The sequence below is a fragment of the Kryptolebias marmoratus genome, linkage group LG11, assembly GCF_001649575.2.
Source record: "Kryptolebias marmoratus isolate JLee-2015 linkage group LG11, ASM164957v2, whole genome shotgun sequence".
NCBI classification, from domain to species: Eukaryota; Metazoa; Chordata; class Actinopteri; order Cyprinodontiformes; family Rivulidae; genus Kryptolebias; species Kryptolebias marmoratus.
In genome coordinates, this window is record NC_051440.1 from 13,571,699 (window position 1) to 13,595,082 (window position 23,384).

Genomic DNA, 23,384 nt, shown 5'->3' on the forward strand with positions numbered 1-23,384 from the left:
CCCCCCCCCCCCCCCCCCTTCTTTCCAATGCAACCCCTCTTGATCCAAAGCCTCAAGAAATAACTGTCTGACACCGAGAGCGGCACAGTAACAAACTCCATCATGACGCTGACCTTGTTTTGATCTTTGAAGAATTGTTAAAGGGTGAGCCAGCTCAGGAGAGGCACTCAGCTGTCGGTCATAGTGGCTCGAGTGTAAATCCTTCATCACAGCTATCACTTAATCACAGTGTCTTTAGCCCTACAGCATCCCTCAGACATACACTCGCGAGTAAACACACACACACACACTTCATCCTCCCACACTGTCCTTAACAACCAGCTCACAGTGGGAGACTCGGTCCTTGCCCGAGGCTCATCAGTGGGCACGCTCACTGGGAGCGCCAGCTCCGGCTGCTGAAAGGGGTCCGTCTGAAGCCGCTCTCAAGTGAGGAGCTCACTGATTGTGAGCGAAATTCACAACCTGTAAACATTAGTTTGAGTGGAATATCAGAAAGAAACACACACACACACATAGGCACCCTGTTTGTGTGGAAGTTAGTGATTTCCACAGCGAAATGATTGCCGCAACAAATCCTATATTTACACAGATAATTTACTCATCAGGTAAAAACCTCATAAGTCCAGCTTTGTTTGCCTTGTTTTTTTTCCAGCAAAATTTTATTTAAGGGATTACATGCTTCCCCAGAGGCTGATAATAGGTTTCTCACCTTGCGATTGAAATATAATGAACACCTGCTGAGTAAACTTCACATTGCCTGGATGTCAAACCGTGACAGCAACTGTTTTATTAGTTGCTAAAAGGTGTTTGTTTAGGAAATACCCGATTGCCCCCTGAGATTAGTGCTATTGGAGGAAAAAATTTTCCCCTAATCACTGCTTCTGGAGGTGGGAATTCAACACTGATGCTTAAGCATTTTATCAGTTGCAGCCTCTTGCAAAATTGATGATATTTGTAGCCTTTGCACCATCTTTGAATGTCTTTTACTTTGCATTCTTCAAGTAAGATCTGCATTGTTAACACATATTAGGATGCTTTCCAGACTTTAGCAGTTCTCTTACTATTCTATCTGTGGCTGCAGATAAAGTGGCAGTGATTACAATAATGACTGACTTTTCTGCTCTCTCCCTCCCTTTGCAGCCTCTCCTTGTCTTTTCTGCTTTGATTCCTCCGGCGTTGATTTTTTTTTCTCTCTCTCGCTCTACTCCCTTGATCGCGCTTGTCATGCTGTGTCTTATAATTATATACCTCTTGTTCCATCAACATTGGTGACTGATTCCCTCTTGTCTCCCCGCCACGCTCCACTGGCTGCAGTCTGCTCTCCTGGGTTCTACGGCCACCGCTGCAGCCAGTCGTGTCCGCAGTGTGTGCACAGCACCGGCCCGTGCCATCACGTCACCGGCCACTGTGAGTGCCTCTCCGGCTTCACAGGCTCTCTGTGCAACCAAGGCAAGTAGCACGCTCAATCCTGCTCCTGCAGTTTCCCTCACAAATTCATGAGGTTTGAGTTTTCCGCTGCTAGAAAATATGCACAGATATTTAATCATTTTTGCCCTGACAGAAAACACCAAAAGTCTAGATTTTAATTATTAGAACACATTTTCAAATGGGACTTTGTGGTTCTACCCAGAAATATTGGTTTGGGGCTCATTTTCGTGTCAAACAAACTTGCGTTCTTTCTGTCTTTCATGAGCACACTTGGTCATTTTCATTCACTGGCTCGAACAAAATCATCAAATGGCCTGTTTCTGCCTCTCAGACGTTTGTGGTTTCATGAGTATCTGTACTCCCCATGCAAAAAAAAAAAAAAATCAGCCTACAACAAAAATTTGAAAAACGCTGAGACACAGTTTTTTCTAATAGCGTGCGAGTAAATTTTGCAGCACCTCTGTCTTATTCTGCAAAGGGAATTGCATGTGAAAATCTTTTCATTAATATACAAAGAGGCAACATGTGCACATCTGTTCTTCTTGTTAAATGTAATTTCAGGACAACCTGTCTTTTGAGTATTGTCTTGGTGATGATTTAATTACACAGAAAGGCCCTGTTGATGAAATGAAAAAAACATCTGAAATGATTTTGAAACCCGTGTCTTGCGTTTGTGCTTCTTTCAGGCAGATAAGTGTTTTATTTAATCTGGAAGGAGTCTTGGGTCATTTTATTACATGTGTAGCTTTCTGAGCCAGCAGATACTATAAATGTACTGCAGGATGATTTCTGCTGTGACATGAAGAGAGGTTTTACTGTTGCAGAAGTATTAAAGAACAAAAGAAAACTTGCAGATTTGTTTCCTCATTGTTAATCTATGAGACTAATTGTTCACATCTTCTTGAAATCATAAAAAATGTTTGACCATAGGTACAGTAATCAGGTGCGCCTCACTGGCCAACAAAAACAAATTCACATTAGAAAGAATCCCACATGGAAATTTGCTATAGACTTTTACTTGTAATAATTTAGCTTTTATTTTTTATAAATCACAGAAAGGCTATGGAGGATTTTTGATTCTCTTTCATGCCTTTAAGCAGTGTCTTATAAATAAAAGTTTAAAAGCCGAGCTGAAGAGATGAAGAGAAGGGAAGAAAAACAAGTAAAGATGAGAGCCAGTCCTAATTTGTCATGGTCATAATTACTGTTGAGCCGGCGTCGGGCGACGAGGGATGAAGGTGGCCGACAACATGCACGTCCTCCTCTCGCCGAGCCCAGCCGTCCTCTGTCCAGCACACAGAGTCCCAGCCTAATGAAGCTCTCCTAGTGAGTTGAGATTTGAAACCCCAGAAGCAGCATGGGGGAGTCAAACCTCATGGCTTAATGACAACCTGCTTGAAGGAGCTTGAAAGAGCTCTCAAGAAAGTGTGCATGAGGGGGGGGGCAGTTGAAATATAATCATTAAAATCCCCCCACATGAAAATGAATCTGACCCATCTCTTTCGCAGCAAACCACCTCATCAGATACTTCTAACCCTGGGCTATTCTCTCCATATGAGACCTTTAATCTGTCTGCTTCCTCATCCTCATGCACCTTGGCACAGTCCCCCCCCCACCCCCGCCAAAAAAAACACAATGGAGGTTTCACTGAAAATTTTGCTCTTTTATGGAATAGTGCCAGAGTGCATTGAAATATTAATTTCATAAAATATTTATACAGTGGTCTGTGTACACGGTCTATTTTAATTCTGTGGCGCATCAGTCATTCCTCTCTAGTGGGTGGAAATAGGGCAGTTCTGCCACAGGAGGCAGTGATTAACGCCTCCTTTTGTCTAAACAGATCACTTCACTTCATTTCCACTCAAAAAGAACAATATCGTCCATTAGAGGGAAACCTGTCACAGGATGAGTTTGTTTGTGTAAAACGTGCTCTCAGTAATGTCATGATGTTAATGGCTTTTGCTAGTCTTTGACTTTATTAATCATATGCAGATCAGGTTTAATTTGTAAAGCAATTTGTTTTGTGTGTGTGTGTGTGTGTGTGTGTGTGTGTGTGTGTGTGTGTGTGTGTGTGTGTGGTTGGGGGTGTTTTACAGTCTGTCCAAGCGGCAGGTTTGGTAGGGCTTGCGCTGAGATCTGCCTCTGCTCCAACAACGGCACCTGTAACCCCATTGATGGCTCCTGCCAATGCTTCCCCGGCTGGACAGGAGGAGATTGCTCGCTGGGTATGGCTTCACTCCTTCATCCTTAATTCCCTCACATGCCCACACTTCCCTCCCTCTCTTTGTCTGTCTCACACCCCTATTTTCCACTCTCGCATTTGCTTTCATACACACGAGCCATTTCTTGACCCTGCGAATTAATAAGAACTGCCCCCAGCTCAAGATGATGCAAAACACATAGCCCGCTTAAATGGTTTTTGTAATACATTATGCTCTTTGATTTACTGCTCTTTAGGCCAAAGATCATTAGCAGAACTTTGAGCTGCCACGCCATGGGAAATTGATGTGTATTCTGAGTGCATTTAAAGCATTTACAGTAAAAAAAAAAAAAAAAAAAAAAAAAAAGCAAGAGAGACTTAAAGTGAGTGGTCTGCAGCATGTGTTCAAGCTGCTCACATGGTGTAAACTGTGCCAAGTTTCATACTCACACTGGATTTTCTGCAAAATGAAACATGTTCAATATTGTATGAATATGTGGGAAAAGTCTCAGTTTTCCTTCAAAAGCCTGTGTTTGGAGTGTCATATATGCACGACTTAGGGAACAGATTTATCGTGACAGAGTGTGTATGTGACCTTAAGTTTGTCTCTGGCGTCTGCAGCCTGTCCCTCTGGGCACTGGGGCCCTGATTGTCTCAACTCCTGTAACTGTCACAACGGAGCCCAGTGCAGTGCCTATGATGGGGAGTGCAGGTGCAGCCCCGGATGGACTGGTCTCTACTGCACACAGCGTAAGTCCCCACCATCCCGCCGCCGCCGCCGCCGCCACATCCAGCTAACAGACAAACAGTGTCATCTTCTGGCTATCCCACAGAACTGCAGGAGAAGACAGTTTCTGTATAAAAAGGAAAGTTTTCAGTTGCTATTTTTACAGAGAGCGGCATCAAAATAAATCTAATGGTCACTTCATCATTTTGCTCATAATACATTCCAGTCATTTACTCGCTGATAGTGCAGCTCATCAGCATCCGTCCCGTAATTTGAATGCCATTATCTATAACCCCAAGGGTTTGTTCAGTCGTGTTTGTCGCGTCAAGCTTCTGCTTTAGTGCATAAAAATGGCTATTATTTTTTTGTTTGTTTCTGTTTCCCTTTCCCCTTATCTCATATAGAGTCCTACCTTTCCCAGTTGTGTTGTTCCTTTTGTACGACTCTGAGTTATGGTAACAGCATAACTGGATTTTCTGCTGAAACAGGAAATCTTTCATTTCCATCCATTCACATCGTTCCTTATTGAGTATGCAGCAGAGACATCGAATGGTATTGATTTTCCTGTTCCCTTGCGATATGACCTTGACTCTTTACATTGTCTTCCCTTTTTTTTTTTTTTTTCCTCCAATCCTCACTGAAATATAACATACCTTCCATCCAGGCTGTCCTTCAGGGTTCTACGGAAAGGACTGCGCCAAAGTCTGCCACTGCCAGAACGGCGCAGACTGTGAGCACATCACTGGCCAGTGTGTTTGCCGAACGGGCTTCATTGGGACGAGCTGTGAGCAGAGTTGAGTAGCACATTTTAGCTCTAAACGAAATTACCCAGTGGATGAGTGCGTATGTGTCCTCTAAACATTTTGGCTCATGTTCAGTAAGTGCTTTAATTTTGATAGATGTAGTAATGCACTTCTCTGTTATGCAGAATGTCCCGCAGGTGCATTTGGATATGGCTGCCAGCAGCTGTGTGAGTGCCTGAACAATGGTACCTGTGACTATGTGACTGGAACGTGCTACTGCAGCTCTGGATATAAGGGCATCCGCTGTGATCAAGGTGAGCGGTGACCGAGCTGGCTGAGAATTTGCAGTGCATTAGCGCTCAAACTCAAATGTGTACGCATTGTTTGGATTACCCGCTCTTCCTGCTTTCTGTGTAGCAGCTCTGATGATGGAGGAGCTCAACCCATACACTAAGATTAGCCCGGCACGGGGCTCGGAGCGCCAGTCGGCGGGTGCTGTCATGGGCATCATCTTTCTGCTCCTCATTATCATGGCCATGCTCAGTCTGTTTGTGTGGTACAGGCAGAGGCAGAGGGACAAGGGCCACGAGATCCAGCCCAGTGTTTCCTACACACAGGCAATGCAGATTAACAGCACTGACTACTCTCTGTCCGGTAAGGAGTTTTTGGACATTTTCAGTTGCAGAATAGGGTATAACTCAAGACACTTTGTTGAATATCAGTAAAATATTGCCTAATTCATTATAAATAAATCGACATGTGAATCTTTGAAACTTCTTCATCTATAAACCCTCAGAGTGTGGCAGTACTGTAGCGATGAGGACCAGCGGATCTGAGATCAGTCAGAGCCAGAACAGCACCAGCAGTGGTGGCCAGTGCTTCTCCAACCCCAGTTACCACACCGTCGCCCAGTGTAACGTGGTCTCAACCATTTCCAGCAACCTGGATGGCACCCTGACGCTCAAAGTATGAGCACTCAGCGCATGGGTTGGCACAACGTTGAAGATACCCCCATAACGCATTACAGAATGAAAATAATTGTGTTTTCCCTTTTGCAGTCAAGCACGTTGAAGGGCAGAAACGGCTCTGAATGGAGAGCCTACTGCAGCCGTAATGACATAGGTCAGTATTACTCTCCTTCTTTATGTCACACCACATACAAGCGGAGTTTGGACTGGGGAGCAGAAATGAGCAAAATTGTCGATTCAAGGGCAAAGATGTATGTGCCATTAATGCAGACCTTTTATTGGCACCAGCCTGCTGTGAATGAGGATGAACCAGGGGTTTCTTGTTAAACATGACCTTTGCTCTGATTTTGATAAGATATGCTGGTGGGATGGAGAGAGTACTGGTGCAAAGATGAATGGGGGTCACTGTGAGCTCATTAGTCCTCCTTTGCTTCCCCGAGTGGTGATGATGGCTTACACTGGGTCAAACACTGCACATTTAAGATGTTAATTATAGAAAATCCTATAGGAAAGTGGGAGCAATTTTATTCAACGTAATAGAAATGTATAGACAGCATTGCAGATAACGCACTTAACTATATTTCCAAGAAAAACCAGTATAGTTTGTTTTCTTAAGACTTTTGTTCATTTAGATTTTCACATAAATAGGTCCAAACATGTCAACTGTTGTTCAAATTTGTCCCAGAAGTGGATAAGAAAACATATATTAGGAGTATGTGACCTCTTTGCAGAACATATTTAAGTCTATGTTAAAAAGTTTGTTTTCAGGCTCATTGAAAAGTTTCCTCTAGATTTCCATTGGATTAAGGTCAAGCCTGTCATTTCGCTTTGCAAAATTACTAGCTTCATTCGTCTTTGTCGAATGGGTTGTTCTTGGGGTTGGTTTCCAGCTGCATGCCAATTGATCCACTTCAGGTTTAGCTCACACACAGAAATTGCAAAACTTTCCGGTTAAATTAGTGATTAAATTCAAAATGTGTTGCTCAGCAGTTTACGAGCGCAAGCTGTTCTGGCACTAATGCAGCAAAATTAACACCATCCTTCAATATAGGGTTCTTACTGTATGGTGCAGCGCAATGTTTGCTTTCTTCAAACATACAGACACCATTTAAACCAAAGAGTTATGCATATGCTTTAATGAAGTGCATTTAATTTGATCTTATTTTTTGCCGATCATTTGTTTATTTTCATTTAGATGATGCTTATTTATCAGGGTTAGTTTTCAAACAATGTTACTTTGGGATTTTTTGTATTAGCTGACTGCTAAAGCTAATTTTTGCACCTATTAAAACACAAAATAAAACTTGTTTTTTAATATTCTCATGCATAACTAATGAATACTAAAATGAAACAATCTGAGAGACTTTTTTCTTTACTTTGTTAGCCTGTGTTTTGCTCTGATTTTACTGATTTTTAGTCTTGATTTTTTTTGTTATGTGTATAAAATTTATTTGTCCGAGGACTGGTGAAGCCAAGCTGCTTAAGAAATATATATATAACCTTTGGCAGCCTGATAAGCATCAACAGCCTTTTCTCTGAGGTCCTTCAGAGGTCTTCTTTGTTAGTGTGATATTATAACCCATCAAACGTGTGTTTGAAGATCAGACTTTGATAGATCGCTGCTCCTTAATTAAAACGGGTCGCCCACTCAAACCTGATTACTATTCCACCTGACTCTCATTTCATCTCAAACAAACTGCTAATAATAAAATGTTTACATAATTTTCCATAAACACATATCTTATATTGGATAATATTTCTAATTTATTTAATTACTAAATCTAGTTTAAATGCAGTAAAGTCTGGTAATTTTTATTGTCATATTTAGGCAGAAATTCTTCAAAAACCTTTAAAAAAAATTGTGCACAAATTTTAAAGGCTTTCTGTTGAACATTATATATGTTTTGTTTGTGTATTGTTGGTTTGTGATGGTGTAAACTGAAAAAAAAAACCTACTCAGATGGAATAAATTATAGCTAAACATCACGCAAAATCCAAATCTTCTTTAATCCATTCTTGGTCATGCTTTACTTAAAAGTTTGATCCTCTCATTTCCAATTTGCATTCAAGCAAGCAGCAAATCAATTCTTGTGACAGCTCAAATTGTCTCTGAGTGATCAACGAACACAGCCTTTACATGAGCCTTGTTTTCTCTTGATAATTGTTGTCATTTACTAAAAATCTTGTTATATCCACAGCTGACATAAACATGTAAGCAAGAAGGTGAAATACAGTATTTATTAGATCTATATTATGACTTTGCCCATATTTCTTCTAAAGTGCTCTTAAAATTAGCTGAATCTTAGAAATAGTTCAGGTCTTTTGAAGTGGTGTTCTGTGGAAAAGGTTGCAAACAATTAATATCTTACCTGCTGTGGATAGTTCTTTGAACAAACTCAGGTCTAAGGAATAGAGTTTAATTCTGACCAGTTCAGAGGATAGTCCATGCCAAGCCAAGACCAAAATGGATTGTTGTCACCTTATAGAACCAAATATTTCATTGTGGTTCATGCAAACACTGATTGATAAACCTTTACTCGCAGTCAGTTTCAGATTACAAAGCTTTTCCAGCAGAAATATAACATTCCTGCCAGAATTGCCCCTGGACCACGCAGCAAGCTAGCTGCCGTTTGCGCTCGCAAATAACTCTAAAATTCTGTAAATAATTGTACATTGTGAAACTGACAGCATTGTAAAGGTTTCTATAATAGTGTCTGCATGAAACACTGTTGGACTAGCTGTTAGCGAGTAAATCTAGTGAGAATTAAACTGTTTTTCCAAACTGGAGTCATTCAAAAAGCTATCTACAACAGGCAGTATATTACTTGGCCATATTCTTTCCAGAGAACCTCACATCAGACGATCTGAACTATTCCTTTAAAGAAGCATTGGGTGTCACATTTCACACGTTTGGGGAATTTACATGTGATGTTTTCCTGTCTTGATTTGATGTGTTGTTTCAGAGGTTCAGCAGGGTGATGTACAGACACAAAGAGGCTCAAGAAAAGGTGAACATTTAACTTTAACATATTTTTTCCCCTCTGTGTGTGTGTGTTCGCAAACTCATTTCGCATGTGAAACCATGCCCAGCTTCACCGACACGATTACGAAATCTTTTCACACTTTACAGCTCAGTTTTTCTATTTGGATTGTTTTCCCTTCTGATATGGCCATTTCTCCAACCCAAAGTGTCATATTGGTATATTTTCAGTGATTTATGTGAAAACTCTCTGCACTCTGGACAAGATCATGGTGGGCTGAGGTTTTATTCCAACAGTAATTGCTTTCTATGGCTCGGTGCCTGATACGTCATTTTGTCTTCCACACTGTGCGGTCGATGGTAAATGTGAGGGACCCAGGGGTGTGAAGAGGGCTTTGCTGCGGTCTCTAATGAGGCCTCTTATCAGATTGATGAGACTGTTATAGATGAGATGAGCCTTCCACTCTCTCCCCCTTTGTACTCTGATTACTATAAACCACCATTACTCACCTGCTGGAGACAAAAAGAAATTCAACTTTAGCTTCATTGCCATTCTCTTGGCCATACTGTGATATCTTTTTTAAATTCCAGTATTAATACCACCATTACAAGTCTGTGACAGGTGCTTCATCTTTGTTGATGTTGCATAAGTCTTTGTCTTGCGGTTTCTGCAGATTACATCAAAAGCTCCATGTGCAGCAACAGCTCCTGCTCCCTGAATAGTGATAATCCATACGCCACCATTAGAGACCCACCCAAGTTGGCTTGCAAGCACACAGAGAACAGCTATGTGGAGATGAAATCCCCTTCCCACCGTGAAGTGCCCTTCGGAGGTACCGCCACCCTCCTAGGCACTGTGAGCAGGAACATCTATGAAGTTGGTGAGAGGCCGTTATTAGCCCAGAATGTGGGGGGGGGGCTGCATAACCCTCTTGTGGTGAATAAAGGAGACTGCAATCTGCATCAGGGGCTTTAAACAAGCAGGGGCAAAGAATTTTGTGGTCCCCATGAGCGGAAGCACAAACAAAATTGCTGCTGGCTCTAGCACTTTTATAAAGCAAGGCAGAAATGAAAAGAACACAGCAGAAACCGAATCTCCACGTGTCCTTCCTGTTTGCACACAAGCTAGCGTTAGCGCTGCAGCACAGCTAACCGCTACAGGAAGTCAGGAAAGTAGCAGTTTAATGGTATATGTCATATGAACATCCAAAAGTGGAAATTTCCAAGTTCCAAATTGAAAAAAAATCAACTGGAACACCTTCCAAAGTTCTCACCAACCCTAACCAATCAAAATCTAATATGGCTGCCTTGTGCAAAATAAGCTGATAGCTGCAGCAGTGAACTTCTTATTTATCCTACTCCTGGTTTGTCACTTATTGAATCAGTGTCAGAGATAATACTGTTCGAACCTGATTAGAAAACATCTTCCTACAGTGTTTAAAAAAAAAAAAATACTTTTTTTTATTAGCAACAATTAGTGAAACCTCCTCATTTTTTGAGCTGAAACTGTTACACCGTAGGCAGATTTGAAATTAAGCCCAGATCCGAGTTCAGACTTTTTAAGTAAATCGAACCCTGCATAAAACATGAGCCATTCCTTTACAACTGAAGGCAATGGCTTATTGTGGGATTGCCTGTGGTCCATTTGCGGATTTTCACTTAGGCAGATAAATACAGCAGATTGTCTCATGCAGTTTCGATATTTGTGTTGCTGAGGATGTACCTTTAATACTGGCTATTATTTGCCACTGTGACAAACGTTTTTCAGCTATGAGTAATATTCTGTCAGTGTTTGACGTATGAGCAAGCCTGCAAATTGCTAGAGGATGTTAATTTATTGCTAAAGACATATGCCTTTGAAACACTAAACACCAGCATTTGATATGAAAAACAGTAGTGCCACATATTCACCAAACCCCTGCTGGAAGAGTGGTCTTCTCTTACACCTGGTGTCCGTGCTTAAGTTTGTGAACAACCAGATATAAACCCTGACCTCTCCTTTTTCTTAATGCTTCCTTGAGCCGAGCTAACATATCTCCTCTTTCTTTTTTCTTTTCCAAACTATGACAGAACCAACTGTGAGCATCCTGCAGGGACCCAATGGAATGGCCACTGGCTTCTCCCAGACCCCCTATGAGCTCCCTTGCAGCAGCCACATCCCCAGCCACTATGACATTCTGCCCATGCATCACAGCCCCAAACATACACCCCCACCACCCCCAGAAAGCCCCAGTTCTTTGCTCTAAAATGCCCTCCCCCTCCTTCCACGGGGCCTGGACAGCGTGCCGCCAAATCAACTTTCAGCCAACAGCCCTCCCTTCGTCTCTGTGTGCGTGTTCGATAAGATACTGAGGTTCTGTGACGAGGAGACGAACACAGCCCGTCTGGGCCGTCGTCTCTTTGGCTCTCTTTCTGTGACCCTGAAGGAGAGCGGGGAGGAACCAGTGTCCCACACACCAGCGACCATTCGCCCGTTTTATTTTCTTATATAACTGATCACTCAAACTGCTGCCTGGCCTTTTTATGGTCCTCCTGAAGTGGAGCATTAATGTTCCAAACACTGCTAAGGGCAGTAAACATGAACTGAGTGGACAGTTTCTTTACAGGGAGAGCTATTCTCATGCTCATTTTTATCCCATGATTTACGTTTATTATTGCAAACCAGTCGTGTGTTTATAATATCCCCCATACAGAAGTGATTGTCTCCTCAGGAAGGAAGGTAAAGCAGCACTGACTGTGTCAAAGAGTGCAAAGATCTGAACTAAACCGCTTCTACGCAGAAGTGAAGAGATGTCGAGGCAAAAGAAAATATTAATCTGTCCTGAATATTAGATGTGGAAACTGGGCTGAGAGAGAAACAAGTCTGAGAAAGCATGGGAACAAAGACACGTGTTGTAAAGGATCTGTATTCACTGTTATCCAGTAATGATCACACAGTAAATGCTAATGTAAGCTAAGTTTTGTTGTTAATGAGGCCATGTGTATTTGGACATGTATTCAGGTCACCAGTGTTCATGCATTTCTTAAAGAGTTACACAAAATCATTCTAAAGCTTTTATTATTTTCACCACACTAATGAAGTGCTACAATCTTGTGTTGTTTTCCACGTGAAGGCGTTTCTCTCGCAGATGTCTTGATTTACATTTTTTTTAGGATATTGGATGTTAAATGATTGCTTTGATATTTTATGTTTTGTATTTATAAAGCTAATTGCTTTACATATTAATTTATATTACTGATTATGTATTTTTTAAAATCAATGTGATTATAATAAAAAAAAAGATGAGCATGATCAGATAATGGATACCCACTGATGTAGATAACACGATTTATCTTCTTGTGAGATTAGCTGTGTCATTCTGTGAGCTGTTTTTGAAGTCACTTCAGATGTTCTCTCTGTCAAATTGTAGATTAAAAAGAATAATAATTCTTCATCTGACCAATTTAAGACCCAGCAGCATTTACAAAGCGAACCATATGTAGAAATTCCACTTCTAAAAATACTTTATGTTTGTTTCTGGCTGATTAAGTTCTTTATTTAGAGAGCTGAATTTGCACAGCGCTGTGCGAATCCCATTTCATCCTCTGTTGAAGCAATAACATGTTGACAATCGATGCACACGCAGCGTTTCATTAGTGCCGGACATGATGCCATCATTGACAAGTGTGGTGACAGGTGATCATACATTATGTGACTGTTTGTCCTCTGAGGAAGTGTTTTTTCCTAATTGCTGTCATATAAAGCTGGTTGTTGTTTCGGTACTTAAGTTTCTTTCAAATTAAATGCCTATTCTGCCATCAGAAACCAGTCTCAGTCAGGTTCATACACCGAAGAGAGGATAAATTAATTGTATGTAGGAGCCCATTCCAACAAATAAAACATAATTTTAGTTATGTCCAACTGCAGATGTGTTCACTAAGTTACATCAGCAAATACTGCACTCTCTAAAGCAGCACATTATTCTTTATTTTGATTTATTTTAGTTTTTTTCTGCACACGGCCCTCTGACCACTGTAGCATTTATAACCAGCCTTGAGCTATAAGTGTGCCTGTTTAAAAAAATCACATTACATTAGACAGAAAAGCAGCTTATCACTGCCTTCTTTGGTCAAAGCTTTAGTCACATTTCACCATTAGCCATGCCCAGCTCGACTCATGAACATGATAAGTTATAGGCAGAGGCCTAAAGATTTCCGACAGAGTCTACCTTCACATAACTGCAGCAAGATGGAGAATTCAAGTGCTGAAGACCAACGAAGACGACTTTTAAAGGATGCTAAAAGATTTAATGTTTTCATTTTTCTGCGCTCATGTGCTGCACAGCTTTGCATCAGACAGCCGTTTAACATTTAAACCAACGAAACTGTTAGCTCACCGAACACTTTCTGACCTGAAGGGACAGTGTGGATTTTTTTTTTTTAAGCGGACTGCAGTTACTTTCATGCAATAGACAGCAGTGTGAAGGATCTCAGTTTGGAGAATCAGAGAGAAGTTCTCATAGACGAGTCGAGCTAACGGCTCGTCTGAATACAAAAGCTGCCTTCTAAAAAAAAAAGCTCCAGCCTCAAAAGTTTCCCAACGGTTCATGCAAACGCCATTTTATCAACCTTTACGTCATCAGCACTTCTGCTTTGAGCAAAGAAGTCTGAGGTTACTCACGGTGACGACAGTGTTGGTGTGCTGCAGTAATGTTTGAAACCAGGATGGGTTAAAGATAACTGGACAGAGTAACTATCTGATGCCCAAATAAGGCAGGGTGAAGATAAATAAAGCATTTTATTGGGACCCTGTGTGCATTAGTTCTATTTCAGATATTTAATACTCACTTCACACACACAGCATAAATGTTTTTTGTTGCAGTCCATAAACCTTGCAGAGAACACTAATATTTTTAACAAAAATACAATTTTGGTGTATCTGTGAGGACTTGAGATACAAAGATTTTCCAAAATCAATAATGTAGCAGCCTGTTTTGCTCTTGCTAACTACTAATTTGTGTCCTAGAATTGAGGACAACAATAGAAATGTTTAAACTGTATTGTTGTTGTTGTTTTTTACGACTGATCTTTCTGCCATTATACCTTGTGCGCTGAGAACTAACTGACTCTCAGTTAACTAACTGGGAGGAAGTTGTAAAGTTGTCTTAAAGAAAAGCGCATAAATAGAAGAATAGCAACTATTTGAGGGAAAATGTTTAAATTTTGATGTTAATAATGTGAACGTTTTTGCCACCAAGTGGCACAGCGTGGGTTGTTCAACATGTTTTGTCAAAATTATGCAGAGGAAGAAAAAACTGTATATTGAGGGGAAAAAAATCAATTACAAAAATATTCATAGTTTAGATTGTGCCTGAATTGCTATAAAAATGTTTTGTTTTTTGGTTTGTTTGTTTGTTTGATTTTTTTTATTTTTCACAGCATTACTTTGTATCAGATACTTTAACTCCGTGGTCTCCAACCCTGGTCCTGGAGGGCCACTATCCTGTATGTTTTACTTGCTTCTCTGCTCCAACACACCTGATTTGAATCAGTGGGTGATTAACAGGCTTCTGTAGAACATGAAGAACGTGAACATGAATCTAACCACTGAATCAAGTGTGTTGGAGCAGGGAAACAAGTAAAACATGCAGGATAGTGGCCCTCGAGGACCAGGATTGCCCACCCCTGTTTTAGATGTTTCCCCGCTCTTCAGCAGGTCTTCAAGTTCTGTAGAAGCCTGTTAATCACTCATTCATTCAAATCAGGTGTGTCAAAGCAGAGAAATGCCTAAAACATGCAGGATAGTGGCTCTCCAGGACCAGGATTGGACACCACCGCTCCAACTGGATAGACTTTTGTTTACAACACATGTTTCAAACAAAAAGCTGCAGCTGACCAACACAAGCTCCAGTGTACGGTAAATAACCACAGATTTCTAAAGAAATAATCACCTGGTGCAAAAGTAATGACAATGTGAAGGGTTTAAAAGGAACATTTGTATGAACCACTTGGCAACTTCCAAGACTAAACTGAGAGAAAACAGGCTTCGGGATCAGGTCCCTGCCTGACCAACTGGTAGCTCGACTCTTCCGTGAGTATTCTCCACGAGACATAAATTAAATATTTGTTTGAAGACTGGGATTGCTTTTTTCAAGAAGATTGGGTTTTGTGCTTTTTCCCAGTCCAGAAAGGGCAGAAAACCAAAGATAACAACAACTTCCCTCAAAAGACTTCCTGCTGAAATGCTGGAAAGAACCTGAGCGGTTAAAAAAACCTCCCCACTCAGAGAACTGTGTATTAGCTCTAAAGGTAATGAAACTGATGGCGGTGCGATTATTGCTGCAGGGAAGATGGCGCTGCCTTTCATCTGAGCCCCTCTGACAGAAACAGGAAATTTATTTGATTTTCTCTTCTAGATGAATCTGGATTAATATTCAATGTAAAATGTGCCATCAGACGTGCAGTTACATAAGACGCCTCTGCTGCAGGTTATCCTGAATCTCAGGAGCACGCAGACATCTGCCGACGTCTGTCAGCATCGACGGGATCTCACCTGCTCAGATTTTAAACGCACTTACATCACTTTGGTTTAAAAAAAGAATTAAGGCGAGAACACGGTCATTTTTCTTTGTTCTCACTCTTGTTCCATATTCAAATAAAACAGAAGACAGGCTGGATTCAATAAGCAAGAATAAATATCATTTGAGTTAATAGAGCTTGGGTGAAATACCCTCTATTCAGTATTTGAATTTGTATACGGCCAATATATTTATATTTTGTCACATAGAAGAAGGTGTACTCTCCCAGGATGCTTCTGGGTGCTAACTACCCTGCTTATGAATAATTTATCACTATTTTTATTCTCATATCAGCTGTTTAGACCCTTATTGGTAGATTTAAGATTGGAGACTAAAATCGCAGTCTGTTCGAGACATTTTCAGCAACTGACACATGCCTACCTGTACAAAAGTGTGCATTTTCCTCAGCAAATTCCTGCTATCAGGATCTGCTCAATAGTTCATTCATTTAAATATTCATCCTTTGGCTGCACTCCGCTGTGACTAAATCCATAGCGGAGCTCAGCTGCGGATCTTCATTACTGTCACGTCCTGCCACAGGAAGTGTGAGGATCCAGCAGACCAGAGCTGAATCTCTGCTTCGCCATTCCTAATGCAGCATCTGTATTCAGCTCAGTCAGGTTTATAATACAGCAGCTCTGTGTCGAAGTCAGATTTTACCTTGACAAATAATCTGCATTAAACTAAACCCCTCACCATAAGGTTTGAAAAACTGCAGTGAATATTCAAACGTTTTCTGACCCTAAAACTGGCCTGTTGAAAATGGTGACCCACGAACTGATTTGTGTTCAAAGTCTCATTTATCTGACTTATTTTGCTCTGGACTCTCATGCGTCCGGCGGGCAGCTCTTCAGCACAGCTGCTGGCAAAGTCAGGGAGGTATGGAAGCCCTGAAGGGCAAACTATAATTGTTTTTTTTGTTTTGTTTTTGGTGGCTGTCCAGTTTTCCAATTTTGACCAAATTTATTTACTTTTTACTTTATGACTTATCAGCAGATGGAAAAGAAAAATGTGGGGATAAAGAAGCTTTGCAGAAATCTTTTTTTTTTTTTTTTTTAAGCCTCAAATGGCAATCATTTGTATTCATCAGAATCAGATTTATTTGTAAATCCTTGTGTTTGACACACTGGAGAACAACATGTGTTCTTCAAATAAGTCTAAAATAAACAAAACAAATCTATAAAGTTCCATTCATAAAAAGAAAGTCCAGAGGGCAGCTTAAGGGACAGGGTTTCTGATCCTCACAGCCTCGGGGAAGAAGCTGCTCCTCAGCCTTGTAGTCCAGATTTTAAGGCTCAACCTGCCACCTGAGGGACGGGGGTGGTCCATGAGCTGGATGTGTGGGGTCCTGTATAACATTCTGGTTCTTCTGGTGTAAATGTTCTCCATTGAGGACTGTGAACACAAGACTGTTGTGGAAAACGTCCGGACACTCTCCACCGCACACCGGTTAAAGGAAGGCCACAAAGCTTTCAGAAAATCTTTTTGTTTTGTTTTTTACAGCTTCTGAAAAAAAGCCAGAAAAACTGTTAATTTCCCCCTTTGAGCCCTACTTTCCAAGTCTGCTCAAAAGTACTTTTTCTCCTGTCTTCAAGGCATGTAAAAAATAAATAAAATTCAAAGCAGCACAGAAAGGCAAGACATAAGATGGGATATTTTCTTCTTTTTTTGTTTGTTTGGAGAGGCTCATTTTTCAGGCCCTCCTGACCTCATGTCGTGATATTTTACTTTGAAAAGGGCAATAAACTTTTAAACCATGTAAATCTACCAACATAACTGACATGAGCTGAATTAAACCATAAAAATGATTTTTAAAATACAAAATAAATGTCTTTACAAAATGGCAGCCCCCCTCTGCACGAGCCTGCCGGACATGTTTGAAGGCGGGGATTGTTAAAGGGAAGCGAGTTGGTGGTCCCTGCTACCACCAGTTGTCTCTGGGGCACCTTCTCTCAGGTGGGAAGTCAAATCCAGAGTCCATCGTGTCAGAGCGATGGTGCTCCTGACTCACCTTTTCTCCCCTGGTTCGGTTGTCGTCATTCAGAGGAGCATCTAGTCCCTGCTGCTCTTCACCGAGCCTCCTCTTCATGTTCTTCTTTGACGGTTCTGTTTCAGTGTTTCAGTTTCCCGGACTGATTTCACGTCAGATCTGTAAGGGGAGGAGAAAAACAAAACAAAACAGGAAGAGCATGAATAAATTTATCAAACTTGGGAATCCATCAAATGTCAAAAAAAAAAAAAAAGAAAAAAAACATTGCTGTCACAACCTCACTGAATCTGTTTTGGTTTGTTCAGATATATTTTTTATAAGTTATACAACACAAACACTCTGAAATTACAGTATTCCTTCCAACCACAAAAGACTGAACATTAATTAGTTACAGTTAAAGTTTTATTTCAGATATTTACACAGCTGTGTGTAAAAGAAGCTTGAGTGTGTAATATTTGCATAAAAGTGGAAATCAGATTAAATGTGGTACAACTCCAGGAGACATTTATTACAACAAGGTCAGACTGTCAAATATTTATTTATATATATTTACGTATTTTACTACATTTATATAACAACAAGTGTTGTTGACCTAAACTAAAGCCATCTTTACCGTCATCTACTATACATCTAGTTAGATTGTCAGGCGCCACGAAAGAACAAAATTAGCATCTAATACACCAAACTTCCCAGTTTCAACATTTTAAGTGTTATTATTGTATTCTTGTTTACTGAATATAGGACTCGAAACGTCCCTAAATAACCGCATTTAATATTTAAATTTCACACAACCTTTCTAGTTTGTGAAAAAGGGATCAACGCGCTGACATTTCCTCCCGAGATGCGTTCTGTAATATAAATGAGCTGCTGAATGCTGAGTGACTCACTTGATGTAGAACAGGATGTAGGCCGGCTGCTGGAGGACAGTCTGGATGTTGCTCACAGATACAGACGAGTCGTTCATCTTGTACCACTGACCGTCGCTCACCTGCGACACACCAGAGGTGCTTTAGATTCCGACTTGGGTTTGAAGAGATAAATACAACAAAAGCTGGTAAAGGTGGAACAGAAACAGACCCCTCATTTAAATATTCACGTGTAGACCACATCCAAGTGTTATCATGCTTGTATTGACATTGCCATTTCTTGTCTGTTGACACTTTCTGCCTGTAAGAGTCCTATATCTCAGCTGCTTTGAGGTGTTTATAAAGTGTTGAGACAGACAGACGTGGACGAGCCTACACAGCGACAGTAATCTAACGGACCAGTCTGGTGTTTTGCAGCGTTGTTGGCACCTTGACGTAACAGAAGTAGTGTCCTTTGTTGCACGTGGACCCAGAGTGGACCAACACGGCGTACAGGCTGTAGGTTAGCAGGTGTCCTTCACACTCCTCCTTTATACTATGTGTGACAGTACCTTTGAGACTTTCTTTCAACTGAAATCCCTCTAGGTCACTCAGGTCTGCTGACCAGCTGCTCCTGGTCAATCCCAAGTGTAGAGGAGACAGGGGCCTTCTCTGTTAGTGCTCTGCCTTTGCACATTCGACAGGCCCCTTCTCTGTCCATTTTTAAAACTCATTCCAAAACTTATTTTTACTCACTGGCCTTTAACCCAACTGAGACTTGATTTTACTTTGATTTTATCTGTTTAACTGTGTCGTTTTATTGTGTTTGGAACTGAGTTTTTCATTCGTTATTGTGTGTTTTGCCTTGTTATTTACTTTTATGCTTATTTTATTTATTACTGATGTTCAGCACTTTGTTTCAGCTGTGGCTGGTGTTAAAGCGCTATATAAATAAAGTTGATGATGATGATGAAATCTTTTCAGCAGCAGGGGCAGCACTTTGGGCCTGCTGTCAATGGTAACCGTCTTCAAGGCTGCAACTTTGTTTTTGCACCTGAGAAAGGCCGAAGTTCAATCAATCAGTTGGCACAGCGACAGATAAATACAGAAATCGAAACCACTGATTCGTGTTCGTTTCCTCTGAGGCTTACCTGGAGCACATGTCTCTGCGGGCCTCACAAACTGCTTCAGAGCTGAAGACACTCTGGAAGCTCTCCGCATGCAGGGAAACATTCGGAGGTTTGCTCCAGTTTTGAGGAGCTCTGATAAAAATCGAACACATTCACATATCTGCAGAAACACAGAGCACGCCAGAAGGGACAAAGAATCAGGTCTGATTACATCAATGTCCAGAGGGAGATCCAGAAATGGTTCAAACGTGTCCGAGACGGATTTGCAGTTCAAACAGCTCACTGAAAACGACAAACGCTAAGATTTTAGGATAACTGTGAAACATCACATGAAAGAAACAATTCAAGAAAACAAATGGATGTAAATCATTTACCTCTGGACCGAAGACAGCCACTGAACACTTGATGAATAAATGTTGCCGGCTGCGTTTGACCGTCCAATCTGTCACAAAGACAGAGAATAAACACTTTTTTACCCAGGGTGGTAACATAACTCCATGTGGCAGTCTAAATAATTAATTAAACATACAATCAAACTTGTGCAGAAAAAAGAAGGTGACTTTATAGTTTCTGAACTGACATCTTACAAAGTAAAACAGCTCAAACTGCTGGAGTGGAAAAGTAATAATTACAGAAAGAAGAATTAGTTGAGGAGATAATGTTACTAAAGCAGCGTAAGAATCAACTTTATTACCAAAGAACTACGAGAATCATCCTTATGGATCTGTTAAACAAACCTGACAAAGACAAGAACTTCTTCAAGGTTTTGTTCCATCAAAATTATGTGAAATTTCAGCAAGTGAAGTTACCCAAGAAGAAAATTAAATAGAAAAATTGATGTTAAATAACTTATTCAAACATCTGGAGATGAATCCAAAACTACAACACTGCAAATGCACTAAGGCCAAAAAAAGAAAGGAAAAAATAGATTTATTACATTAGTGTACAGTTTTAGTTTTTTTTATGTTCTTCAAAGAAATGGACAAAATATAGATGAATAGGAAGGTACAATTATATTTTGATGAAGAGATGTGACTGTTAGCCTGAAGTAGTGTGTAGTAATTAGTAATAACTGTGATAAAACTGCATTCCTTTGTGTTTTCTGTGTGAAATGAGTTTATGATCTCACTCACGTCCTCAGGCAGGACAGGACTGCTGCAGGGCGCCCACCGTGTGCTGCAGGAACTCATGAGCACCCTCCTGGTGTCCGTGTCGGAGGTGCTTTGCGTATTTATAGTATTTATAATATTAACTGTTATTAGTATTATTATTTCAAGTCTTTTTATGACTTGAAATAATAACAGAAATATTCTGACAGTTTAGTACTATTGGCCTACAGGTTGAAAATACTGAGTGTCAACTTGGCCGCCATGCTAATCAAAAAATATGGCTTTAAACTCATTTAATTGCACTGATGTTTAGCTAACGTTTTACTGTATGTGGTGGTAACTGAGCGTCATTCATAACTCATATTCTGAGAGCTAATGGATCCTTGATGTGTCTGTTATTGTAATAACCTGAAATAGTTATTTATTCACTATTTTGCAGTGTAGTAAAAAACATAGTTTTCTGTCCGTGTTGTAGTGTTGATGTGTGTTCATTGTGAGCATCAACACATGTATTTACTTGTTTTTCCTGTCTCTGATTGTGAGTGATTGGACGAGATCCTGCTGTTCCTCGGTTTGACCAGCAGGTGGCAGCTGTATTATGTTTGATTCGTTTTTCTTTGCAGTTTTTCTTGAAGAAGACATGGAATGAATGAGGAAAGATGACGTAATTGTGTCCTGAAACGGTTAAGTAAAAGTAATACGAAATCACAAAAAAAGTATAAATGAACACATACAGAAAGATAAGCATTTTTATATGTGTTTAGAGGCTGGATATGGTCACGTGGTTCCATGGTGTAATGGTTAGCACTCTGGACTCTGAATCCAGCGATCCGAGTTCAAATCTCGGTGGAACCTGACTTTTTTTTTTTTGCAACAGGATTTTTTTTCTTTCTTTTCACAGTAAAATAAAAGAATAAAAAACAAGGATGAGAAATCAGCACATCAGCTCTGCATTACATGGCCTACAAAATAGACTTTCTTAAGCAAAATTAAGAAAATCTATTAATTAAAAAATATCCACGAATGCTTGGGTGTTAAATATTATAGGGTTGTCTCTAAAATTTTCACAAATACTACTATGGGCCTAGAATATCATTGTTTTATTGAGCTTGTTTTAATAACAGAGAGAGTAGAAGTGCCCTGTTAGCTTTCCTTTGTAAATTAAAAAGAAGAACACAATGAAAACGTTCAGATTTACAATGCTCTGATAAAAGTCTCAGTGGAAGGTGGTGATTGTTTTGGTCTCTGCACAAAAAAAGCCTTTAGTCTTTGAAGTAAAACAGTTTTTGTCTGCTTCTGCTGAACCTGCACTTCCCTTTAAGAGTTTCTGGGAGATAAAGTGTCATTTTTTAAAATCCAAAACAATCATTTAATTTAGACTAATCAAACCAGTCCAAACAAATTCAATTATTCAAATGAACTGCAATTGTATTTTTTGAAAGGTTGGGAACAGATCTCTTGAATAGCTAGCTGTTAAGCTTCTTATAGCACATCATTGTTATGAAAACATAATTACATAACAAAGATGACACAGCATAATATCTGTAAATGAAGTCCATCTAAGCCCAGAAGGACAGCAGAGGGCAGCACATATAATGTAATGATGTCTGAGCTGCTCTGATCCTCTCAGATTTCTTCATTGTTTTCTTCATTTGCTTCACTTGTTCTCTGCATGGATCCACTTCTGTCGAGTTTAAGTATAAGTTTAGCAGCTGGCTAATTAAAATAGATTATTTTGATTGCTATGTTTCTGACTGTGTCGTTGCTAAATTTATTTATGATGGATAAATCAGTGGGATTATTTGTTTCAAACTCTGCTCTTTTTATAGAACCTATGCTCCACTTTAACATAAGATATTCCTTTTAACATTCACAAATAAATATAGAGTTGCAGCCGGAGTGTGAGATGAACACTAACTATTCAATTGGCAGTTTTAACACAAGGATGTGTGTGTGTTTCTCATAGTAATAAAATACAGAAAGAAAAAATATATACTTTTATAATAAAAAATTCTCAAAGTATGACTTATAAGAGTATACAGAGTGTTTTCATTCTAGGAATTTTTACATTACAATTAAAAAGGAATGGCTCAAGATCATTTTAACCAAAATAATTGATGCATTTTTTGGTGTTTTAGCTAATTTTATTTGACATTTTGATCCTAATTGTTCTGATCATTGTCCATCTGTGAGTGCTCACGTTGTGATCCTGTATTTTAGCTCACGTCTTTGTATGAGAATGTGGCCTTTATTGTCTTAGTCACCTTGGTGTTTTCTTCCATAGCATCTGGTGTTCCTCATCTTGGTTTAGTTCAATATGACAATAATCTCACTTTGGTCATTTCAGGATCTCTGTGGTAAAGTTGGTCATTAGAAACTGGGATTTCCGGCTGTTTCTTAATCTCACTGAGGTCATTCATTGTGTCTTTTTTTTCAGTTGTTTTTGACTCTATATTTTTAATTTTTTAAATCATATTTCTTGGATGAAACATGAAGCCCTTTGACGCTTTGGGTCCCCGCCTGGTTGATGCGTTCACTGACCACCCGTGCCATGGATGTTTTCACAACTTCCTGTTGAAAATGTCGTGTATTTCAGTAAGAATAGGCTACCAGAAAAAAAACATTATCTGTAGACGTTTCCACACCTCAGACCTTCGGTCACAGCTGGCAGAGGCGTCATCAGTGACGTCAGTGGGGCAACTCGGGA

At 40.1% G+C, this 23,384-nt stretch overlaps 1 protein-coding gene and 1 non-coding gene across 2 annotated transcripts in view; both read left to right on the top strand.

The window, feature by feature from the left end:
- The window catches only part of megf11 (multiple EGF-like-domains 11), an 84,372-nt gene extending 71,381 nt beyond the window's left edge, over positions 1-12,991 (top strand). The window contains exons 16-26 of the mRNA XM_017405514.2: positions 1,315-1,449; positions 3,525-3,653; positions 4,250-4,378; positions 5,020-5,148; positions 5,284-5,412; positions 5,516-5,752; positions 5,895-6,064; positions 6,157-6,220; positions 9,030-9,074; positions 9,721-9,927; positions 11,117-12,991. Of these exons, the coding sequence (XP_017261003.1) occupies positions 1,315-1,449; positions 3,525-3,653; positions 4,250-4,378; positions 5,020-5,148; positions 5,284-5,412; positions 5,516-5,752; positions 5,895-6,064; positions 6,157-6,220; positions 9,030-9,074; positions 9,721-9,927; positions 11,117-11,292 (1,550 nt within the window). The 3' untranslated portion in view covers positions 11,293-12,991. The remainder of the gene's footprint in view (positions 1-1,314; positions 1,450-3,524; positions 3,654-4,249; positions 4,379-5,019; positions 5,149-5,283; positions 5,413-5,515; positions 5,753-5,894; positions 6,065-6,156; positions 6,221-9,029; positions 9,075-9,720; positions 9,928-11,116) is intronic.
- An 8,469-nt stretch (positions 12,992-21,460) lies between these two features.
- trnaq-cug lies at positions 21,461-21,532 on the top strand. The gene has a single exon. It is a non-coding gene; the product is annotated as a tRNA-Gln (tRNA).
- The last annotated feature ends 1,852 nt before the right edge of the window (positions 21,533-23,384 follow it).